Consider the following 22,682-nt stretch of genomic DNA (forward strand, 5'->3'; position numbering starts at 1 on the left):
CACCAAGAAGACAAATGATATAAAAGGGCTTCATTTTACAACTAATTTGTTTGTACATCAATGCTAAGGTCGCCATAGAAAATGAAGGCTCGTTGACAGTAATAAATCAGCCGATAGGGCCAGTCTTTCTGAATCACGAAAATGACTACGCCTTCTGGAATTATGGATTTCAGAGGTAAGTAACAGAAGTAATAAAGGGCTCATAGATCCAGTCCTTATAAGGAAATGCTCCAGGATCTTAAGTAAGTGAAATGTAGTTTCTTTTTTTGTTTGAAGTAACTGTGCAGGAGACTAATAAGGGCGCTGAACACCACTTACACTGAAGAGTTGAGTGAATGCAGGGGACTGACAATGATAGAAGGTTTGTGACAAGGACAAAATAGACAATCAAGGAACCTTTTCAGTGAGAACTGAAGGTAATAAACTGAAATTAATTTTGAAGGAACATTTTAATTGGTTTTGCTGCTTAATAAGAACAACCAGTGCTTGTAAGAAGATGAGATGAAAGTTATTGTTGATATCTTTTTGCTACAGTGTTTTATATGATCGCTTGTTTCTGAAAGACGTTTCTTAAAGTGAAAAACTCAGATAATTTTCACCTGATCCTGCAGTCTTTTCAACTCTACAAAGTTTGAAGTGTCTTTCAGCTTAATGTTTTGGTTTCACAATATTCAACTCTACCAATTCAGTTCACTCTCACGTCTCTCTGAAGCAGGCAAAGAAGATCTGAAGCTTTCTGTACAATACCAGTCCAACATCAAATTGCAACTTTACTACTTTATGTCCCAATAACCAATAAATTACCACTTTAAATGGGCTGACTGCATAGGACACCCCTCCCACCACATGCTGTCATTGAGGGATACAAACCATGTCAAGAAAATGTCCTGCAAATGCTTTTAAACCAGGTTTACTTTACGTTTCTGAATCGATAATAGCTTTCATAAATACATATTATTTTAGCCTCTTGCAGGAACTCACAAAGCCACATTGTTATTGTTGTGAAACAATTTGTTAGGTTTAGAAACTAGCTGACAAGTAAAAAAAAAAGCTATAAAAGTTACATTATGTGACTGAGAGACGTAGCGTCACATGACAATGATGTCAGTAAAAATAACTCAGCTTTTGGTTCCACACCAGAGCGAAAGACTCTGTGCTTGTTTGACCCATCCACCGACCCTCACACCAATAATTAAGAGACTTAAGTGCTGTTTAACTAATTATTATAAAGCTTAACTTTCAGTCATGGTCACTCGATGTACTACACATCCATGGATTCAGATAAATAAAATGCCATTGTTTCTTCCATGCATACTGACACAGGGATAAAGCTGAAACTGCACAACCCAAAGAAGAGGTAAGAGAATGAATAACATAAAAGCAGACATAATTTGAAATGAATGGCCATTCAAATGAAGATGCGTACCTAAAACCAGAAATAACCTGGACTGTAACGAAAAAACCAAAAAAAAAACAAGACGAATTACATCCCTAAGTATAGCACAGAACATTGCAGGAGCAGCACAGTGGGAGCAGAAGAAGGCATCCTGAGAGGCAGGAAAGCAGGACAGCGCTGCCTTAAGTACATTGGTTACAGAGTACAATGAAACCTCTTTTAACCAGTGTTGGGAGGAGGAAACTTCATCCACATCTGCTGGAGTCTCAGCTGGCCTGGCAGAGGCGAGGCTTTAACTGGCTTAACAACAAAAGCTGAGCTCAATAACTAATAGGCCTCTTCTTTCCCCTCTCTGTTCCTTCTCTCACTTTACTCTGTTCCCCTCTAGTCCCTTCTTCTTCCTCTTCTTTCTATCTTGCTGTCTTCCTCCTCCTTCAGAGTGAAGCAGAGAGATAATGCGGAACACTTTCATGCCGTCTGCTGAATTAAACATGGCGAGAACAGCTTGTACCGTGTGCTAAAGCTGGAGCAAAGAGAAGGGTAATAGGAAAAAAGAAGGAAATACACAATTCCAACTCTGCACAGGGGTCTCTGGAGTGCTGCTTACCATTTCCTTAAAATTAAAAGATCTGACGCTGATAGAGCAGGGTGTGGAAACAGGACAGCCATTTTTTACTAATTGGACAGGTTGAAAAGGACTTTCAGTTGTCACTGTGTGGAAGCAGCCAATCGCCAAGTGGGGGGCTGGCATAACGGTCAAAAATATTTCTGTCGAGGCTCCCTCCAAACCTCCAGCTTCCATTGTCAGACCTGTAAATCCGATCTTGTAATTTTCCTATTCCTTTCACACACTCTCTGTCATATTTGGATGCAGCCAACCAATTGGGTTCTGCAAGTTACAAATCTGCCCATCTCTAACTCCAGGCTCCATGGTGAATAATTGAGAGTGTTTCAAAGGTTCCCTGTCTCGGGTGGCTTTCAAAAAACCCCGGTGATGTCTTCTCCTCGTCTCGGCAGGGGCTGAGGTTTCAGTTTTTGTTACGCCTCATCTTTTTAATTCTTGATTTCTCTGATTCCAGAAGAAAAAGCCTCTCTTTCTGTCTTGGCCTATTTGGTATTCCCCGGATGTAGTACCAAGCTCACCACCCTCATTCTCCATCCTCTCCTCTCTCTGTTCCACTGTCTTTACCCCTGAACGAGCCAAGTGACCCTTTACCTCTGCTTAGCATTGGCCCCACACTCATGGCAGCAAGTAAAGACCTGCAGGGGTTGTATTCAACCTCCCAGAGCACACGCCATGTGAGGATTGGCAGAGAAGGACAATGATAATTGGCATGACCACCACCACCATCAGTTTCCACTCACCAGACAGGCTCCTGGGACACAAAATCTCGTTAAATGAGGAATAAATCGTTTTTTCTTATCATCAAAGTTAAACAATCTTGTCAAGCACCACTTGAATTATTCCTTTTGATTTGTTCCAAGGTTGCATTATAACCTTCTTGCTAAGTTCCTCAAAACAAGGCAAAAATCATTTCTGTTTGAACTCCATTCACTTCAATTTAGCTGATAAAAACATCCAATAACCTTTATCTTACCTGCTTACAAGTCTTTAGACATTTAAAGTTCAGATGTGTTTCATAGTGACCTCTTTTTCAACTTTATCATGACCAAACTGTGCAAAGCAAGTTCAAAAGTCATCTAGCTCTTCACTCTTGCTGTTGGCTTAATCAAAGCTGACAAAATCAACAAGTCAACTCGCCTTTCTTTACTTAGGGATGGTTAATACCTTCTGTGTGCTTCCTGAATCAGACCAATGCAACTATGGTTTATTATTTGGTTTACATTGTGTTGGAATTGTCCTTCAATAACATATTCAGTTAGTATCTGCAAAAGCTCAACAGACCTTTGTATTGGGATTCCTTTATGAGTATTTAAATCAGGTTGTTCGATTGCACAAATTTAGTAGCTAGCTAGTTAGCTAGCAGCTGACAGAGGGCAGGTGGCTAGTGGCAGAGCTGAGTCTTAACAAAAGTCATCATTCCCCACCAAACTCCAGAGCTGCTGATAGCTTTCCTCCAGGAGAAATAGTCTTCTAGTGGCAGAGATATGAAAGAGGTACTGCAGGATACACTGGCTAGCTAAATATTTCCTGTGTTGTTGCAATAAATACTTCAAAGCTAGCACAAATAGGCTAGTAGTTACTAAAACAGAAAAAGGAAACACATTATAACCAATGAAATGACATATAAATGTTTCCTGTGATAAGTTTGAATGGTGCTCACAACAAAAACCAAAACACTCTAGAGTTTGAAAGCGTGCCGAGACCACCAGACCTTCGAGGTGGAACAGAGAGTGATTGTTTGGTGCAGAGTTTGATTCCAGTGTTCACAACAACCCAAAGCAACCATACCTGGTTTAACTGGAGCCTTTAATTGTGCTGCTGTGGAGACAAAACATTTATGGGCAGCCTCCAGGTGTGAAGTTGTGAGAAATAGTTTTGACAAACTGCACTTCTCCTCAAGTTTGCAAAACTTGTAACATTTCCTCTGGCAGATCTGTTGAGGAGGCTAAATATCCCAGAGCAGGTGCACTATACTGTGTAGTGCTGTGAAATTAGTTGAGAAAAAAAAAAGGTGCGAGGGTCTTGGGATTTATGTACAGACTGATAACATAGCTCGGATTAATTAATTACCGGTTTCCTCCACAGAGAATTGTTTGTTTGAGTTTTTTTTTTATTGAAAATGGGGTTGTGCAAAAAAAAAAAGTTATGAGTGATGATGAAATCCTCACTGAGGGTAAATGCATGCTACAGGATTCTGGGACTAATTAGGAGCTACAGTTGTGATCACAGTCGACTGTTTAGAATTACGCTGCTGCAGTAAACCCCCTGGGGAAAAGATGTGCTGAGGCCTACAATGGCCAGATAGAGAGAGTTGAAACTCCAAAAAGTCAGGGATTTTATTTTTAGTGTGAAAATCATTAACATTATAATCTTCTATAAGAAAATATATTTTCCACTTGGGAAAACAGTAGTGTTTCAAACATAACTTAACAGTAATAAACATCTTAAAACTGCAGATTCAAGTTGTTACTTAGAGATATTATACCATATATTTTTTATCTTTATGATAAAACTTGTTCTGCAGAGTTGAAGTGCCTGGATCTTAGAGCATGCATTCACTCTATGGAGTTTAAAACACATTTGAATCCAAACTGTTCTCCGGTGATACAATAAACAAGTCCTAACACATGTGACACGTGTGGCAACAGCAGTTACAGCATGGCTTTTCTCACTCACTCTGATATCAAGAAACCTGTCCAAACACACCTTGAAACGTCATGAAAGTGTGTCCACTTGTGGTTTGTAACATAGCGGATATAGCTGTCTCATTTACAGAATAACAGATTGCAGTGTATAATGTTCAACAACGATTAACAACAAGGGACCAACAATTTGAGCTGAAACCAACTTCCCAAATGCAACAAAATTCATCAACTGAGGTTTTGAATTTGAAATTTCTCAGCATTCAATCTGTCAATCAGTTTAGTCTGATCATATAATACAAATTGAGTAATAACATCTTAATTATTATCACAATATAGTCTTACATCGTAATGAGGCATGAGTAAATGAAATGGGACAAGACTAATAATACGAGTATAACATAATTTTCGCTCTGTTTGGTGGCTCAAAATCTAACGTCCTTCACATTCCTTACAGATTCCCTTTTCAGATCTGTTCCCATAAATATGACTTGAACTAAAGTTATGCACAACTGTAAATATATACCACACTGTTTTAAATTAGATTTTACACACAGTAACCTAGACTTCCAAGTGACTCCTGCCACCTAAGTTGCTCCATTAAACACTCCCCGCCTACAGTAATTTTAAGAGTGTGGTTGTGATGTGACACGGAGAGCTTCAAAAGCAGAGAGTGTCAAATTCAGCTGCCGAAGCATGTAGCAGTCGTCTAGTGTGTTCTTCTTCCTTTTCATTTCTCTTTAAACTGCAGCAACAGGCTCTCTATAAATCTGAAAGGTTTGCCCGTGATACAGGAATTTCCACATTGTAGTGACACAGGGAGGTTCCCTGTGTCACATCACAACCATGCAGACATAAAACATACAACTGATACAATCCGCTAATTGAGAATTGGCCAATTTAGGGCCCGGAAAAAAAGATGATGAGTAGGAGAAAGGAGGATTTAATAAGGCAAATGTGTTCAAGAAACATAAGAGCTGCATCACAATTCTTAACTTGCTATGCAGTAGCAAATGAGTCGCAAAAACAGTTCTAAGACGTAACATTTATCATCTCATTTTGCTTGTTCAGTTAACTTAAGTGAGACTTAAAATCTCACCATTTCAGCAGACCTTAAAAAACCTCCAGTTTTGTTAGTGTATGAAAAAATAAACAAAGTTTGAGGAGTTTGGGATTTCATTTAGCCTGTTTCACTTCCTGTTTTGAAATGTGTCTCAGACCGTGTCTTATTGCCCAATCAGAAGAGAAAACATGGAGTAATCCGGTACATAGCCTAAGAACATTCTGCGGGACATGGAAAATAAATACATGAAATAAAGCAGCCCCTAACAAAGCCGGTGAATATTTTTGCCCAGTCGAATGCGACCCAGATAGGAGTATAAATACGAGTTATCCCCTTCTCCCTGCACACAGTCACTGCACAATACGTCTAAGCCGCCCATTATGTAAATAAAGAAGGAGCAGAATGAGAGAGAGAGATGTAATGTGTGTGGCACACAGCGTCAGCAAAACACACAAACAGTGCATGTGGAACATAAAGAAATGAGACGGGGAGATAAAGAAAGAGGAAGAAACAGAAATGGAAAATATAGAAAGTGAAAAAGGGATTTAAAGAGAAACGGGGGAAAAAATAGAGTTTTTACCCATTAAATGAGTCGTTACCGACCTAATGTGGTATTGTGTGAAATCCCCAAGGCTCCCGGTGCGTCTTTTCCTCCGCGAGATCAACACCATTACACAACAGTAACAACAACAACATCTACAACAACAACAATAACAACAACTGTGCTATAGTGAGACGGCGCCCAATATATAGATGATGCACATCATTAACACCACAGCCAGCCACACATTAGCACACACTGTCAAGTCTGTTCTGTTCTCAGTTTAGTGGCCCTCGCTCCAGCGGCATTACATCAGGAAAGCAGGTGGTGTCACAGGGTGGGGCGGGAACCCAGAGTCACCCCCAACAAAGTTGTCAACTGAAATTACAGGAAGTCCATCTTTGTTGCCAAGTTTGGCTTTTTAAGTTATAAAACGATTCTTGTGAAGTTTCCAGCCGAAGAGACTGAAGCACATCGTAACATCGACAGAAGCCATTTGGTTCAACATGATGTGTTTTCTTCGATTTATTTTGAAACAGGAAGGCGATTTTTGTCGATTTTGTACTAGTGGTTATGTTGCTTCCTGGCTTTGTAGATGTACATTTCTGATAAAGTATAAAATACAAATAATGTAGTCACTCAACACGGTCACACACTAGCAAAGCTGAAGAAACAAGAACGTAGGCATTAAGCAGCGTCACATCAGAGTGTTTTTGTTGGCTTTTTGCAGTATTTTTTTCCCACGTTTTGATACATTTGGCGGACACTGAATGAAATCTGTCGTCATGATTAAACGCAGTTACATATTCTGCCACTACTGCGTTCACAAGATATCCTTCATCAGCTTCACAAAACCTTCAATTACAATTTCTGTTTTTCATCATTTTTCTTTCAATCCTCCTTTTTTATAAAATCATACAGTCGGTTTCAAGGGGACAGGATGGAACTGATGGCAGCTCTTAGATGAGGTTGAATCTGAAGCAGGTAGGTTTAGCTGATGGAGGCGATGTTGATAGATTTGGCGGGTGAAGAGCGCCTTCTTGAACTCCTCTCAACTTCCACTGCATCCCCTTTCCCTATTTCCAGCCCTCACCTTTCCTCTATTCTCCTCACACATAAATGGCAGTCCGGGAAATGACTGAGCCGTCTCTCTGAGACTCCATGTCGTCGTCGAGGTACACGTCCAAGTCTTCCCCACCGCCATGGCCTCGGTGGACATGATAGGCCGGAGGTAGCATGTTCCCGCCTCCCCCCATGCCTCCAAACCGGTCGTACTCCTCCTCCATGCTGTCATCCAGTTCGAACTTCCGCCTCTCGACTTCGTCTATCTCGCCACTCAGGAGGATGTCGTGGGCTGAGGGGGGGTTGCCTATTGCAGGGTGGTGGAGGTGATGATGGTGGAAGTCGTTGGCCTTTTCCGTTAGAGTCCCCGTGGCGTCGCAGCCTTCTCGATACGTGTAGATGGGCCCATTGTTGTTTGCACCCGTCCCGTTCTTATTGCTGTTGTTGCCCGTACCGCTGAACAGCAGACGAGCTTTGTTGCCATAGTCTCCGCCATTACTACCACCGCTGCCGGTTGCTATGGATTCCCCGCTGCTGGGGAAACCCCGTCTCTGCTGCCGGCGACTTCGGGTCAGGAGAACGGCAATCAGCGCGATAACCAAGAGTAGGGCCAGGAGGGAGCCGATGACGGCACCCGCCACAACGCCAGCGCTGGACGGATCCTGGAGGGCTTCTGCAGAGGGGATGGAGGGGTTGGAAGGAGGGGTAGATAAATGGGTGGAGGAAAAGAAAAAAATGGTAGGAATTGACGGCTGTTTTTAAGGAAGCCTTGTTCAGTTTTGGGGGAGGTATTCACAGTTCTTCTTGTATTGTTAGTGTGCTGTAGTGATAGTGTCTTCCTCTACGTGTGTTACAATCCTCTTAAGTGTGTAGTAATGTTCTTCTCAGTGTAATCCCTTGGTGAGGGTGCAGTCAGTCATTGCTGGGATCAGGCTGAATGGGCCTCACTCACTCTTTCCCAGAGGCTTGCTGCGCTGCATTTCGCAGACATTTTGCTCTAAACACATGTCTGTCCAGCTGCTGGCACTTCAGCTTTTGTCGCCCCGCCCCCCCCCCCCTTGCCAGCTGGGGAGAAGCCTTTACTACTGTAACAGTCCTTTGTTCTACAGTTCATGTTGGTGTGAGCCAAGTTTGCCACTCCACTCTTGTTTCAGTCGGAGATTGAAACAAAGATGAGAGATGGGGTTTTACAGCAGCAGCAAAAAGCGGTTTGTTTTGCGCCTCGTGCTGTCTTTGATAGGGTTGGACGAATCAGCCCAGCAAAGACACACACACACACACACACACACACACACACACACACACACACACACACACACACACACACACACACACACACACACACACACACACACACACACACACACACACACACACACACACACACACACACACACACACACACACACACACACACACACACACAGCACGCACGCAGACAGACAGAGAGACAGACAGGCAGAGAGGTTATTTGAAGAAGTTTAGTGGGAAATAGCACACAGTCACGCCTGAAAAAGTGCCACAAGGTTTGACATCCCTCAAGGCCTCCCATTTATACACTTTATTTCTTACCCAGACTCCTAATTATACCCACTTCTCATCCTCCCATCCTATGCTTCCTCTCCATGCCTCTCTTATCGGTCAGCTAGTCAAGCCACAGGGCAGAGTGATCGCCTGCTGTCATCCAAGGACCGAGTCCAGATCTCACTGATCAGCAGCGCACAAAGGTAAAAGGTTCACACTGTGGTGCAAGACTCATGCCAGGACATATATAAGAGGATTCTCTGCAGGAAAAAGGGAAAGAAAAGAGGTCCGGCTCAGATTGTATAGGATTTGTGTGAGTGCATTCACGCTGGGCTAAAGAGAGGCGAAAAGAAAGTGTAAAACTAGCCGAGGAGAAGCCTATGAGCCTACAGTGCAGAGCTTTACCAGGCCAGCTCACGTTTTTTATTTCTCTATGAATTGCATGCTGATTTTTCTTTGGGGTACGGCAAGGGCAGTAGAACTCAGAACAGCAGGGAAATTTGAAGCCCTTCCTGTTTTATGCAAATAACAGCGAGGTACTGCCAGCACTCCTGGCAAACACAGCGGTGAATGCCAATCAAACAATCTGCGCTTGGCTGAAATGAGCACTGTGTGGGGTTACGTGCCAGGGCACCACCGGGGAGAGGATGACATGTTTTTTCTTCTTTCAAGGAAATAGCGTCAGACATCAAGTAATACTATGTATGGTGCCGGTTATGTTAACAAAACCAGTGGGGGGATGTCACTTTAAGTGAGCCTAGAATGAAAGCCTGTGATTCACACAAATAGTTCATTCGGAGGGAGCAGGAGCGAGATGAAAGAGGTGAGGAGAGAAAACTACGGAGAGTAAATTGTTGAAGAGAGGAGGGTTAGAGGAGAGGTCTCAGTTTGATTTCAAACACTGCCCAGCTCTGGTCTCAATTGGGGGTGATAGAGGGTTATGCCAGGGTGAGACAGACGGGCTGGGCCAATGAGGCAGGGCTCTAGGGATAGGATATGATGTCTGAATTAGGGTACAGTGTCCAATTGACAGAAGGCATGGAGGATGAATCCAACTTTGCCTGTCCTAGTTTTCTCTCTGCAATCTACTGTACAAGGAAAGTGGTATTTATTCAGAGCCTAGGTGTGCGACAGATGAATAATGGAGGCTGCTGTTCTGTTGTTAATCAAGTGATTAAAAATCTATCATTCTTCAAATTCTCTAAAGACATACTCCTACAAAGACCCATTAGAGCTGGCATGCATATTGTTAAATAAATCATGAGTACATGCAGGAGCAGCAGCTCTGCTTTACAGAGTCGAACATGATTTTGTGTAAGGGAGCTTTGTTGATTTGTTACACCTGGAAGGTCATTTTGGTTTTATTGCCCAAGGTCAATTTGATAAATATAGCTAAAATGTCATGCTATCCATACAAAGGTTAAAAAACACTGGCTCAGTGGGACAAATGAAGTCAATCTAGTTTTATAGCACTTCTCAAAATGTTCATTTACAGTACAAAGGAGTAGACCATAGTCTTTGGCAACTTTTTTTCCAGGTTAACATTTTTTTTAAAGGTTTTTATATTTGTTAGTTTTGCTGTGGACGATAAGAGTTCTGAGCAAAATGCAGGTAAGGACTAATCCATTTCTTTGACTATCTGTTTAGGATATGGCTGGAATGGACACTGGAGCTTGACATTAAGGTCAAAAGGGCATATTTGATAGAGCATAGTAAATAGTTAACATGCGGAAAAATGGGCGCATGTGACATCCTGAGTTCATCACGACACCATATGATGTTTAATTCCATTTGAAAATTATAAAAATACCTTCATGCACAGTAGCAGTAAAGCATCTTTTATCAGATGCAAGGTTTCTGCGGGCGTTCTATGACATCACTTATTACAATCTAAAACACTAATGGATCGGGGATTAGTTTAGATCATGCCAGATGCATGATCAACGTCAGTGTCAAATCCTTGTTAAGCGCCCAATGAGACGCTTTGGTAAACACAGCTCTGTGAACATATTTTTACAGAAGAAAAAAGAAGAAAATAGCAGGGGACTATCGTTAGCAGGAAAATAGGCCATGCTTGTCATCCTTATTTCTCATCAACAGCATCAGCTTGCCTGCATTAAGGAGCACGGTGATAAATGTCAAATAGAGAGGCAGGGGAGCTTATATCAGTCTCTGTATTAGTGTCATGTACATGGAAAAGATTAGGGGAGAGAGAGGGGCCCATGAAACTAACCGTTACTACTCTGTCACTGTGCGGGGATAATCTAAATGAGGAGATTTGGGATGTGAGGAGGCGAGGTGGAAAGAGTTAGAAGGTTTTGGTGAGGTAGACAAACACAAAATTGTCTAAGGGGTATGAAAATAGTCCGATCGAAATAATCTTGTGTTGATCTCCTTAGCCGCCTCTCCTTCCTCCCTCCGCGCATCATTCTCCGCAGCGAAATCCTTCCTGAATGAGCCGCTGCAACACTCATACAATAAGCCAGAGGCAGTGACTCTAAAAGCTCCACAGAAGAATCCTCATTAGACGCAGCTTTTCGGTCAAGGACGAGACATATAAAAAATGTAGCCATGCATATATTCCGAACATCAAAACACCTTACGCACGAAGGCAGAATACAAAAGGACGAGACATGTCTTCTTCAAGACCACCCACTTAGACAGAGGAGTCTACTTCCTGCCCTGAATAGATATGCTTTCATTCTTTTTCATTGTATGGGATTCAATAATACAGGCACCACAAAATATTGAGTACTTTACGAGTTACTGAGAAGCCAGCACACATAGAGCTTCCAGATCTCCCACTGGACTCATACAGAAGCCCGAATAACCAGTTATTACTATGCATTGCATGGAACAATATAATTGAAAATGTTGGTTTTAGGAGGATTTTGACCTCTGAGGAATATTTAACAACCCCACCTACACAAAGTTAAGCAGGTTCCTCAATATGCAACTAATTACAATGTTAGGACAAAGGTCAGCAGCATTAATAGTTGGAGCATCTTTCAGAAGATGTATGATATGATTCAGAATAATCAAAACATGTTTTTGCATAAATAGCACAACCTTCCAACTAAAAATGTTGGCTTTACAATCCTTTTTCCACAAAACCTGCTCCTGAGGAACAATAAATGGTTGGGTTCAAAATGAGTGAGAAGATACAGTTACCAGTTTGACTATCTGTAAGGGCACCCAGGAGCCTAATAAAAAATACATGGGTTTAATGAAAAAAATAGCAAAGTTATTGGTCATTAATTCAGAAGGCCATTCTCTAAAGGACAAGTTTTTCAACCTATCCATTTTTGCCATCTGCTATTCACGTACTAGCTATTTATACAGTGGTATGCAAAAGTTTGGGCACCCCTCTGAGATTTCATGACAATTTGCTTTTCCTTTATAATAGAAGATCACAGCAACAACATTTGTTTTCCTACAAAGATGTAGACGTTTTAGTGTTTTCCAGACCAAAATTCTTAGGGTAGCATTACATAGTTTTATTATAATAAAATAAAATGCAAAAAATGGGATGTGCAAAAGTTTGGGCACCCTTATAAATAGCATTCATTTCAACACCTGTACGGATTTATAGCTGACAGGTTGCTGCACAAAATTGCTTTGATTAGCTCATTAGACCTTCAATTACAAAGACAGGTGGAACCAATCATGAAAAAGGCTATTTAACATAGGTAATAGCTGGCTGTGCCTGGCCTAGGTTCTTTCTTAGGGAGTGGCAAGATGGGGACCTCAAAACAACTCTCCACTGACCTGAAAGCTAAGATAATCCAACATTATAAATTAGGAGAAGGGTACAAAAAATTATCTGACAGGTTTAAACTGTCTGTCTCCACAGTCAGAAACGTAGTTGTGAAATGGAAGGCCACAGGAACAGTTCGTGTGAAGGAAAGATGTGGTAGGCCGACAAAAATAGGGGAAAGGCACAGGCGAAGGATGGTGAAAATGGTCACAGAGAAGCCACAGACCACCTCCAGAGAACTACAACAACATCTGGCTGCTGATGGTGTAGTTGTTCACCGTTCCACAATCCAGCGTACTTTGCACCAGGAAGAGCTCATTGGAAGGGTGATGTGCAAAAAGCCTTTCCTGAGTGTTAATCACAAGAAGAGTCGCATGAGGTATGCAAAAGCACATCTGGACAAGCCAGAAGCATTTTGGAACAAAATACTGTGGTCAGATGAGACCAAGATTGAGTTATTTGGTCATAACATGAACAGGTATGCATGGCGAAAAAAACACACTGCATTCAATGAAAAGAACTTGTTGCCCACTGTAAAATTTGGTGGAGGATCTATCATGTTATGGGGCTGTGTGGCTAGCACAGGTACTGGAAAACTTGTTAAAGTTGAGGGCCACATGAATTCCTTACAGTACCAGGAGATTCTTGACAAGAATGTTCTAGAGTCAGTCACAAAGTTGAAGCTACGCCGGGGTTGGATTTTTCAGCAGGACAATGATCCTAAGCACCGATCAAAATCCACCAAGGAATTCATGCAGAAGCACAGGTACAATGTTCTGGAATGGCCATCCCAGTCCCCAGACCTTAACATCATTGAAAATGTATGGATTTATTTGAAGAAGGCTGTCCATGCACGGAGGCCAAGAAACCTGACTGAACTGGAGACGTTTTGTGTGGAAGAATGGGCCAAAATACCACCTGCCAGGCTTAAGGGACTTGTCTGTGGCTACAGGAGGCGTCTACAGGCCGTTATTGCAGCAAAAGGAGGCAATACTAAATATTAATGGAATTATTTCTTAGGGGTGCCCAAATTTATGCACATGCCTATTTTTGTTTGAATGCACATAAACATGTTTCTGTTTGACCAATAAAAGTTATTTCACTACTGAGATGTTTCTGTTACCATAAGGTATAACATATGTTAAAATGAAGTTGCTGCTTCAAAAGCTCAGCAAGTGACAAACTGATGCAGTGGTTTTCCTAAGGGGTGCCCAAACTTTTGCATACCACTGTACATAGCTAATCTGCTAACATTCCAATATTATGTAGACCGTGATGATGCAGGGTGAATAGAGAGAGAATCGCTCGCATTCAGGAAGTCAGTAAATACTTCTTTCCTTCTGGTACAGAAGCGCCCTATCACCATTACCCATCATTGTGTAAAAATACCTTTTGAATGCAGGCTTCTCTAGTCTGCGAGTTTTGTCATCTCTGCTTCTTACAAATTCAACTCAGAGCCACAGGCACAGATGGACCGTCTCCTGAATTTGTATGCAAATTACAGTCAATATTTTTTTCCAATTGGTTGTATGTATATCTCTGCAAAAAAAAAAAAAATGACCTTTGCTCTGTCTTGCAGAAGAAAATATATCGTGCTTCTCGGATAGAGATAACCTACAAGGGCTTTTTTCCGATTTTGCAAAATGGAGCCGCACACAAAATAATGTAAAATAAATAAAGCCATTTATTTGCCATCCCCTATATACTGTTTATAGGCGATGTGTCTAGGTGACAAAGGCTCACAGCCCTAGCAGATGTGAGCTTAGGTGGGGAAGGTGAGGCTGAGGCTAAATGTTATCACGCTGGGTTAATGGGACCCAGAGGCAAAGAAGATACTGGAAACTGGTACACTATAGGATGAAGATTTGAGGAAAACTGACACAAAGCGATGAATATTAATATTTTATGGCTAACTTTGACAAGGTACCCTAGCTGACAAGCTAAAACAAAGCTTTATGAAAGAAACCCAAAGGTTGGGCTGAAGGACATGCAACAATAAAGATGATAATGGGTAACAGTTGTCCAGTTGATGATGGTGCACAGGAAACTACTCGTACAGCATCTGACTAAACCACAAGTGATTTATCCATGAATGGCTAAGTACACTGACTGAGCATGTTTCAGGAACAAGTAATGTTCCTATATCAGATGTGGAAAAGAACTGTACATCTAGACCATTATTGGTGTCATAGTACCAAATATATTATCACAGGCTTTTGTTTCCTGTGTGAAGCCGACAAGGAATTTGTTTCTTTGGTTTCAGAATTGGATGTTTCTCTTTCACTCTACCAATGTATTTATTTTAAGCAATTATCTTTGCCAAATTATCGCCCTGACCTAAAGAAGTTCTTTTGTTTGCATTCAAAACATTTCATTACATTTCACAACCTTCAGTTTTACAATGCAGTGCCGCTGCAAGCCCCTATCTGATCCATATTTATCAGGCTGAGTAACACTAATCACCCTCATTTAATCGCCTTATAACATTTAACATTGTTGGGAATTGCCACGCTAGCAGTTTCCCCCCCCTACTTTCAATCTTTAAGCTAAGCTAGGCGTAAGTGTGTCCTAACTTGATCTCTAAAATTAGAAACTAGTCTTTATAATATAATAATAATATTGACTTTCTCATGTGACTCTTGGAGAGAAAAAATCAGCTTGGCAAATTTCACAACAAGCTGATCTGTGCTTTCAGAAATGCATTGCTGCGTAAATAAAATAAGTAAGTAATGCACAAATTAATTTGTTTGTTGAATTCCAACACAGAGACAAATTGTCAGTAACTTATAGAATACAATAAAAAAAAATTGTTTTAAATAAATTAACTAAAAGACATACCTATAAATAATAAAACAAGAGAAAATGATAATGCTGAAGTGGTCTCTTAATTTTTTCCGCAGCTGTAGATCTAAGCTTCTAAACTGTAACTTGTTTTTAAGGGATCTTAAAGCTGAAACTACATTTTTTATTTACAGTTTAACAATAAAACTTGTTGTAAATTGGTTTACAATTTATAGTGATTGACAGCCTTATAGAAGGAAGTAATCATGGTTCATTTAATGGGATTTACGTTTGTTTTAATGGCACCCTTGTGCACTAATTGTTGCACAATAATAAAAAACAAAGCATGTGGGTTCTCCTTAAACACCACAGATCCTTCTGCCGACACACAGGCATCCAAACATAATCAGTCACACTCATACACATACTGTATGAATGATTAATGCTCTAAATGTCCCTTCATTCATTTACACATGGCATGCACAGATAAGCAGGATAACACACACACACACACACACACACACACACACACACACACACACACACACACACACACACACACACACACCTCTAAGTCATCTATTAGTCACTAAAAGCCTTCAGTGTGTATCTGTCATTTATCAGCAGTAATACACACACACACACACACACACACACACACACACACACACACACACACACACACACACACACACACACACACACACACACACACACACACACACACACACACACACACACACACACACACACACACACACACACACACACACACACACAGTCTATTTAATTAGTTCTGATTATTCCTGATCTACACTCACACAAAATCCCCCCCCCCCGACTTGCAATCTAACCACCGGTGTTTCCATGACGATCTCAATCATTTCCTCATGCAACCCCTTGCCGCAGTGAGGGAGGAAATTTCCTGCTGAAATCATCTTCAATTCTGTCTGTGCATCACAGATTCTAGCCGGTGCTTTTCATCTCCGGCTCTCTCCCCTCACTTTTCATCAGCAAGGAAATAATCAGAGGGTGGTAGCAAAAAAAAAAAAAAGGAAAATTAAGGGAGAAAGAAAGACAGAAGCTAACTGTAAACCACACAAAAAGAGACAGGGAGTCTGAATGGCTTTTTTAAGTATTGTGTTTTTGGCATTTTTCTTGGCCCATTTAGCCTCACTGTACGCTCTCCTCTGAGACTTCAGGATTTTTAAATGGATGCTTTCTGACACAGAGCAAGCAGATGGGATGAAAACCAAAGAGCACAGACAGACGGAAAGGAGACACAGAGAGAGGAAGAGGGAAGTACGGAGAGAAGGAGGGTCGATGCAGTGGGTGTGGATACAGGAATGGATGGATAGATGATGGATGGAAGTGTATATAAATGGGTGGATTCATCTCTTTCAAGCTCATTAACCCTGTTCACCTTGAAAACTCATCTGCATGGCTTTTCTTCCTACAAAAAACACTCATTCAAACTTACAAAATGCTCGCAAAGGAGTTGCATCTACATGCATGATAACGCGCGCACACACACACACACACACACACACACACACACACACACACACACACACACACACACACACACACACACACACACACACACACACACACAGTCTAATTGAGTTTTCCCAATCTATGGCACCCTGCGGGGGTTATGAACTTCAGCAGGTTTCCCAAGTGCCTCCCGACCTTCCTCTTCAAGCTCTATGCTCATTTACCATCCAGCTGCTGCAAACACAGCCGCTCATACAAACACTCAATGACTCACTTGCACACAAACATACACACTCCCCCCCACCCCACTCCTGGCTCCAGTAACACTAACAACTACCCTTAGCAAAGAGTGTAAATGCCTGCAAATTACAGCTTGTACACACACATTTGTGCAAGCAGACAAAACAACAAAATACGGACGTACCTTCACACACTTTAGATACACTTTTGACACAGCAAATATGTGTACTAGTACACAACCAGTGTTCTGGTCTCAAACACACACGCTGTAAAAAATCCCACTCTGACGCAACACCAAAAGAATGTAAGGACTCAGAGGGAAGGAAACCGAGCCAGGAGTTTTACTGAGCACAGATTAACTATACGGTTGTAAAATGCAGCCATAAAAACACACTGCAAGGCAACAAAATGGCAGCAACAGGACTCTGTATTGATTCAGAGTACAAGTACAGCACCTAACACCAGTCAGATGAGTTCTGTGCCCCGAATGAACCGCCTCAGGTGTTCCTTACTGTGTGCAAACCAAGCTTAAAGAGCAACCACGATAAATAAAAAAAGAGTCAGTATGCTACAAAGTAAAGTAAATTCAAATAATTAGTTCAAACTCAGGCATAATCATGTTCGGTTCAAGCTTTAAGTGATTTAATTCATTCATTGTTATTTCAGCATCAGGACCAAAACCACCAGACTCACAGACAGTTTCTTTCCACAGGCCATAAGACTGTTAAACACCTGCGCTCTGTTAAGTGCCTCCACAACCCAAAAAATGTACCTGGTTGCATCCACTATTTATTTAATTACAAACAGTATTTAACTGTACATCACTGTACAATATTTAATCTTAACTCTTACATTCTGTTATTGTATATTAAATTATACTACTTGTACATAGAATCCTGCATATACTTGATCTCTTTCATTATGCCAAGCATCATTTAGCTTATTGTGTTTATATTCTATTCACTATTCATTTTGCACTACTTTAAAGTTTTATTTTATTATTTCTATTTTATTATTTTGTCTTAAGTCCTTTTATAATGTTTTGCAGTGTTGGAGTAGCACGGGACCTAAGATTTTCAATGCCATAACTACACTGTAGTGACTGTGCTCATGATAATAATAACACTTAATCATCGTCCTTAACTTGCAAGTCCTTTCATATCGACTGATTCTCTTTCTTGAATAGAAATATGCTTGTGTTGAAAGGGTTTCAAGAAGTTTGTGTATTTTAATCTTATAAATGTGGCTTTACCAGGGAATAATGCTTTTATTTCTCAAATCTACAGTTACAGACACATATCTGTGCCACAGTAACAATCTCCCTCGAGCCCACACACTTATCCCGATGAGTTATGAAAATGTCTCCTCAGTCAGGCGATCTTCAGATTATCTACCTTTTCCTGCCTGATTATACAGAGCTGTGTGTCATCCTCCGGCGGTGGGTAATTAGGTACGCCTCAGAAAATGTGTGTCCCGTGTAAGATCAGTGCTGTGACCTTAAAAAGAGTCAAGAGCCTCCGGATCACAGGATGTCTTGTTTCCCTGTCATGCTGCCTGAAACTGTCTGCAAGGCACAGTTCTACAATTAGCCTTTATATCTTATTACAGGTAAAAACTGTAGTCGAGTCATGCATGCGTTTTGTAAAGTCTGATTTAATCAAACCCAGATTGCTACTTGGAAAATGAGCACTTACTACCCACTGGGCCAGCAGGGTGGCCAGTGATTACAGACACAAAGCCGTAACAGAAAATAAAGGTTTGATTCCAGATCTCTGCCTTAGGATGCAATCACACCTCTGTTTTCTCTTGTACAAGCCAATTTATTTTCTTTCTGCATGATGACAAGTGAACCACAGCTTGTGAACACAAAGTCAATTAACAAGCTTGTTTACTGGACAGTGTTGGGAGAGTTAGAGAATTACTGGAAAAAGGAAGTGTCTTCAATTCCCGTAACGGACATGTATTCCCCCTTCTCTGTAAAGACCCATAATGAAGAAGCTGCTGACTATCGGTCCGGGATACAGCTTCCCATGGGTTCCATTTGTTAATGCGCGGCTTTCCAGAGATGAAGCCCTGCTCAGTGTCAGGTATCAGTGTATAAATACGCCACAACATTGATGTCTCAGGGGAAGTCCTACAGCTGGAACACAATTTAACAAGCTGCACCACCTGGCTCTCGGAAAGCCTTATTTGGAGAGGTTTGGTTGAGGTTTTAATGACACTGTCCAACTGGAGCAACATGTTCCACCCAAGCCCCCAGGAATTGCGTCAGACTTTGAAGCCAATTTTCGTAGTGACCGAACGGTTGTATGCCACATCTTTGTCAATCACGTTACGCCATCTGGCACAAAAATAAGTCTGCAAATCAGTTTTTTTAGGTAAGTAATGTTCCCAGTCTTAAAAATTGAATAGCTCTTATTTAAAACAGTAGTTTCTAAAAGTTGAAAATTAGCTTAAAGCTGAATCCAGAACGATTTGGTCCTCTTCATTCATTTAAATGAGACCTAACGTGACGGAGGGAATAGGGGCGGGGCTTGAAGAAACTGGCGTGTATATGCTCTATCTTCCTTAAGGTATAGAAGATTGCTTGAAGATCGCCCAACGATCGCCCAACGATCCCTTGAAGAACCGGGCATTTTTGTATTCGAGAGTCAGGCCATTTTGGCTTCATGCCCAACTGAACAACTTTCATTGGAATGAACAGGGTTCCGCCTCCGAAGCCGTATCCAGTTCTCTGTACACATCAATGGTACCACCTATGTGTGGGATGAATCTTTAGTATATTAATTAAATTACCTTGTTGACTTGAACAACCCTGTGAATCGTTTCAATGATGCCAAGTCCAGGAGGCGTTTTGTAATTTTTCATCCTCAGCGCCTGCTTGAAACTTTTAACCAGCAGAGATGATAAAAAATGGCCTCCGTCGGCCAGCCGTGACCACATAAAAGAAGCATTTAATGCAAATCTATGGCGATCCATCATCCGACTGCGGTGCTTACTCACTGCATGTGTGAACAAGTCGTTTTCTCTCACACACACTCATACACAGAGCCGTCAACTGGAGAGGGTTCAGTAGTTTAATGAACATTATTGATGGTGAGGCTACATCACTTCTGGCATAATTAGTGTGATGGCTCACACCTACATGTCTGTGGCTTCATTATTTCAGATTCTAGCTAATATTCACGCACACACACGCACACACACACACACACACACACACACACACACACACACACACACACACACACACACACACACACACACACACACACACACACACACACACACACACACACACACACACACACACACACACACACACACACACACACACACAGTCATGTATCATAATCCAATCCCTGTGTAAGTGCTCTTTCTTCTCCACCCAGCAGCCTGTGCAGCATTATGCACTGAATTTGCATTACTGCCGTGTGTGTGTGTGTGTATGTGTGTGTGTGTATTGCTGCGACTGCTTTATGGGTGCTGTGTGTGTGTGTGTGTGTGTGTGTGTGTGTGTGTGTGTGTGTGTGTGTGTGTGTGTGTGTGTGTGTGTGTGTGTGTGTGTGTGCACCCTGTCAAATATATTTTTAGTTTTATTCTGCTTGGCTGAATGCAGGGAGCTGATTGGATCCAGAACTTGGCTGTTGATACTGATCAACAAAACCAGCTGAATGAACCCCCCCCACCTCTGTCTTCATCCCTATTGCCCACTCTGACCCCATCCATCTCCCTGTGTAAGTCACCCTCCATCTCCCTCCCTCCCTCTTAAATGGGGCGGTTTGTGGTCGGGTGACTCATTTCTAAGCAAATTTGGTCCACGGAGGAGAGGAGAGTGAATGGCAAGGGGGGAGAGAGAAGGGGAGTGTGGGGGTAAAGGGACCCAAGAGAGTAGAAAGCAAGAGAAAGGGAAAGGGAAAAAGAGGGAGGGAAATGAATATGTGCTTGCGTGCCTTTGCTCATTTCAGATGGATCACTTCCATCCTATCAAATCAGTGAAAAAAGAAGGGGGGGGGGGGGTGAAGAGGGAGGATGAGGGTGCCAGTGAGCGAGGATTTAGGCCGGAGTCACTGCTCTTTTTGCTCCGCTCCTATCCTCATGTTCATGAATATGACCAGTAGAACGAAAATTAAGAGCAAACAAGACAGCACTACTGTTTACTTCCACGACATGGTGACATCACTGTGTAACACGCACGCTTCTTTTGGCTTGCGTTCCAACACATTTAACAGGCTAAGGGGCCGGCCAGCTAACCAATCAGAGCAGATTGGGCTCTGGTTTCAGACAGAGGGTGAAAATAGGAGTTGCAGCATAGGCAGTGTAAGACATTTTGGACATTAAAGCACATAAACATGTCACAGTAGCGGAACGAAGTACAGATATTAACCTGGAAATGTGCATAATAGGGGCCCTTTAAGACTACATTTGGTATAGAAATGTATTAATACTGTAGTGACTCTGAATTTGGTCACCACAAAACCAGTTACATTGCCGTTCATGCCAGGATAAAACCTAAGGTATATATTTGTATCAAAATACAAAACAATTTGCACAACTGTACTATGGTTGTTTTTGCAACACAGAGCCTCAGACAGCTAGTATCCATACTAGCTAAGTTAGATTAACTGATTAACTAAATGACAAATCACAATCTGTGATGAAAAATTCAAATGCCTTTATGAAGTTAATAAAATATGCATAAATCAATATTTGTTTGGTCGTTGTCTGACAAAATGGCGGAATCCAACAGCTGTTGGAAGAATAAGCACAATCAACAGAACAACCAATGCAATGCTCACCATAGAGTCAACTACTGACTTTTCACACAATGACGGTGATATTTATTTTCACGACACACAGTACATAATAGTATTCCATGTGCTGCATGGAGCATCAGGGTTTATTGAAACAAGATTAAATGGTACGAGACAATGGTAATTAGATGTAATTGCAGCAAACAAGCAATCGCTTTTCCCTTTTGTGTTCCTGTTAGACGAACACCAACAATGTAATCATGCGTGACCAAAGAAGAGCTCAATGTCACACATGGAGTGACAGTCTCACCTGTTGTTTTTTTAAATACTGACTCTCTCCTAAAAGCTCGAGTCTGAAACATTGTAGTTTCATTCATACGGTAGACGTTCAAATAAATGTTGTGAATAAACTACGCTGGCAGTCTAAAGCACTCAGACTTTTATGAGTGGCTGCTCCAAGCATTTCTAGTTGAACATGTCTTAGCTTTTCAGAAGGGCACCAGAACCACTTTGCTACCAAAAAAAACAAGCAAGTGTGGAACTGCTTTTCCCCCTCTGCCTCTCTCAGTCTTTCAAACACACATTTACCACGGCAGTAAGTCCTTGTCTTTGTCTCAATCCTCAGTAAAATACTAAATAATAGATGAAATAGGTTTGGAAATTCAAAACATGTTTTTATTTCAAGTTCTTCTTTAATCCATATTTGTTGCCGTTTAACCCTTTTACTTCCCTGTAAAAACTCCCCACATACACAAATGCTGCCATCTAAAATGCCATCATTCAAAGTTTCATTTAAAAAG

The 22,682-nt window shown here is 41.5% G+C and overlaps 1 protein-coding gene across 4 annotated transcripts in view; it reads right to left on the minus strand.

Moving 5' to 3' along the window:
• Positions 1-22,682, minus strand: part of pvrl2l (PVR cell adhesion molecule related 2 like) — a 267,337-nt gene that overhangs the window by 105,522 nt on the left and 139,133 nt on the right. The window contains exon 7 of one of the 4 annotated variants that reach the window (XM_063898903.1): positions 4,345-8,002. The exons of the other annotated variants lie outside the window; for them this stretch is intronic. Within the exon in view, the coding sequence (XP_063754973.1) occupies positions 7,377-8,002 (626 nt within the window). The 3' untranslated portion in view covers positions 4,345-7,376. Of the gene's footprint in view, positions 1-4,344; positions 8,003-22,682 lie in introns of those variants that run through there. 4 annotated transcript variants of the gene reach the window in all.

Source organism: Eleginops maclovinus, chromosome 13 (assembly GCF_036324505.1).
Source record: "Eleginops maclovinus isolate JMC-PN-2008 ecotype Puerto Natales chromosome 13, JC_Emac_rtc_rv5, whole genome shotgun sequence".
Classification (NCBI taxonomy): Eukaryota; Metazoa; Chordata; class Actinopteri; order Perciformes; family Eleginopidae; genus Eleginops; species Eleginops maclovinus.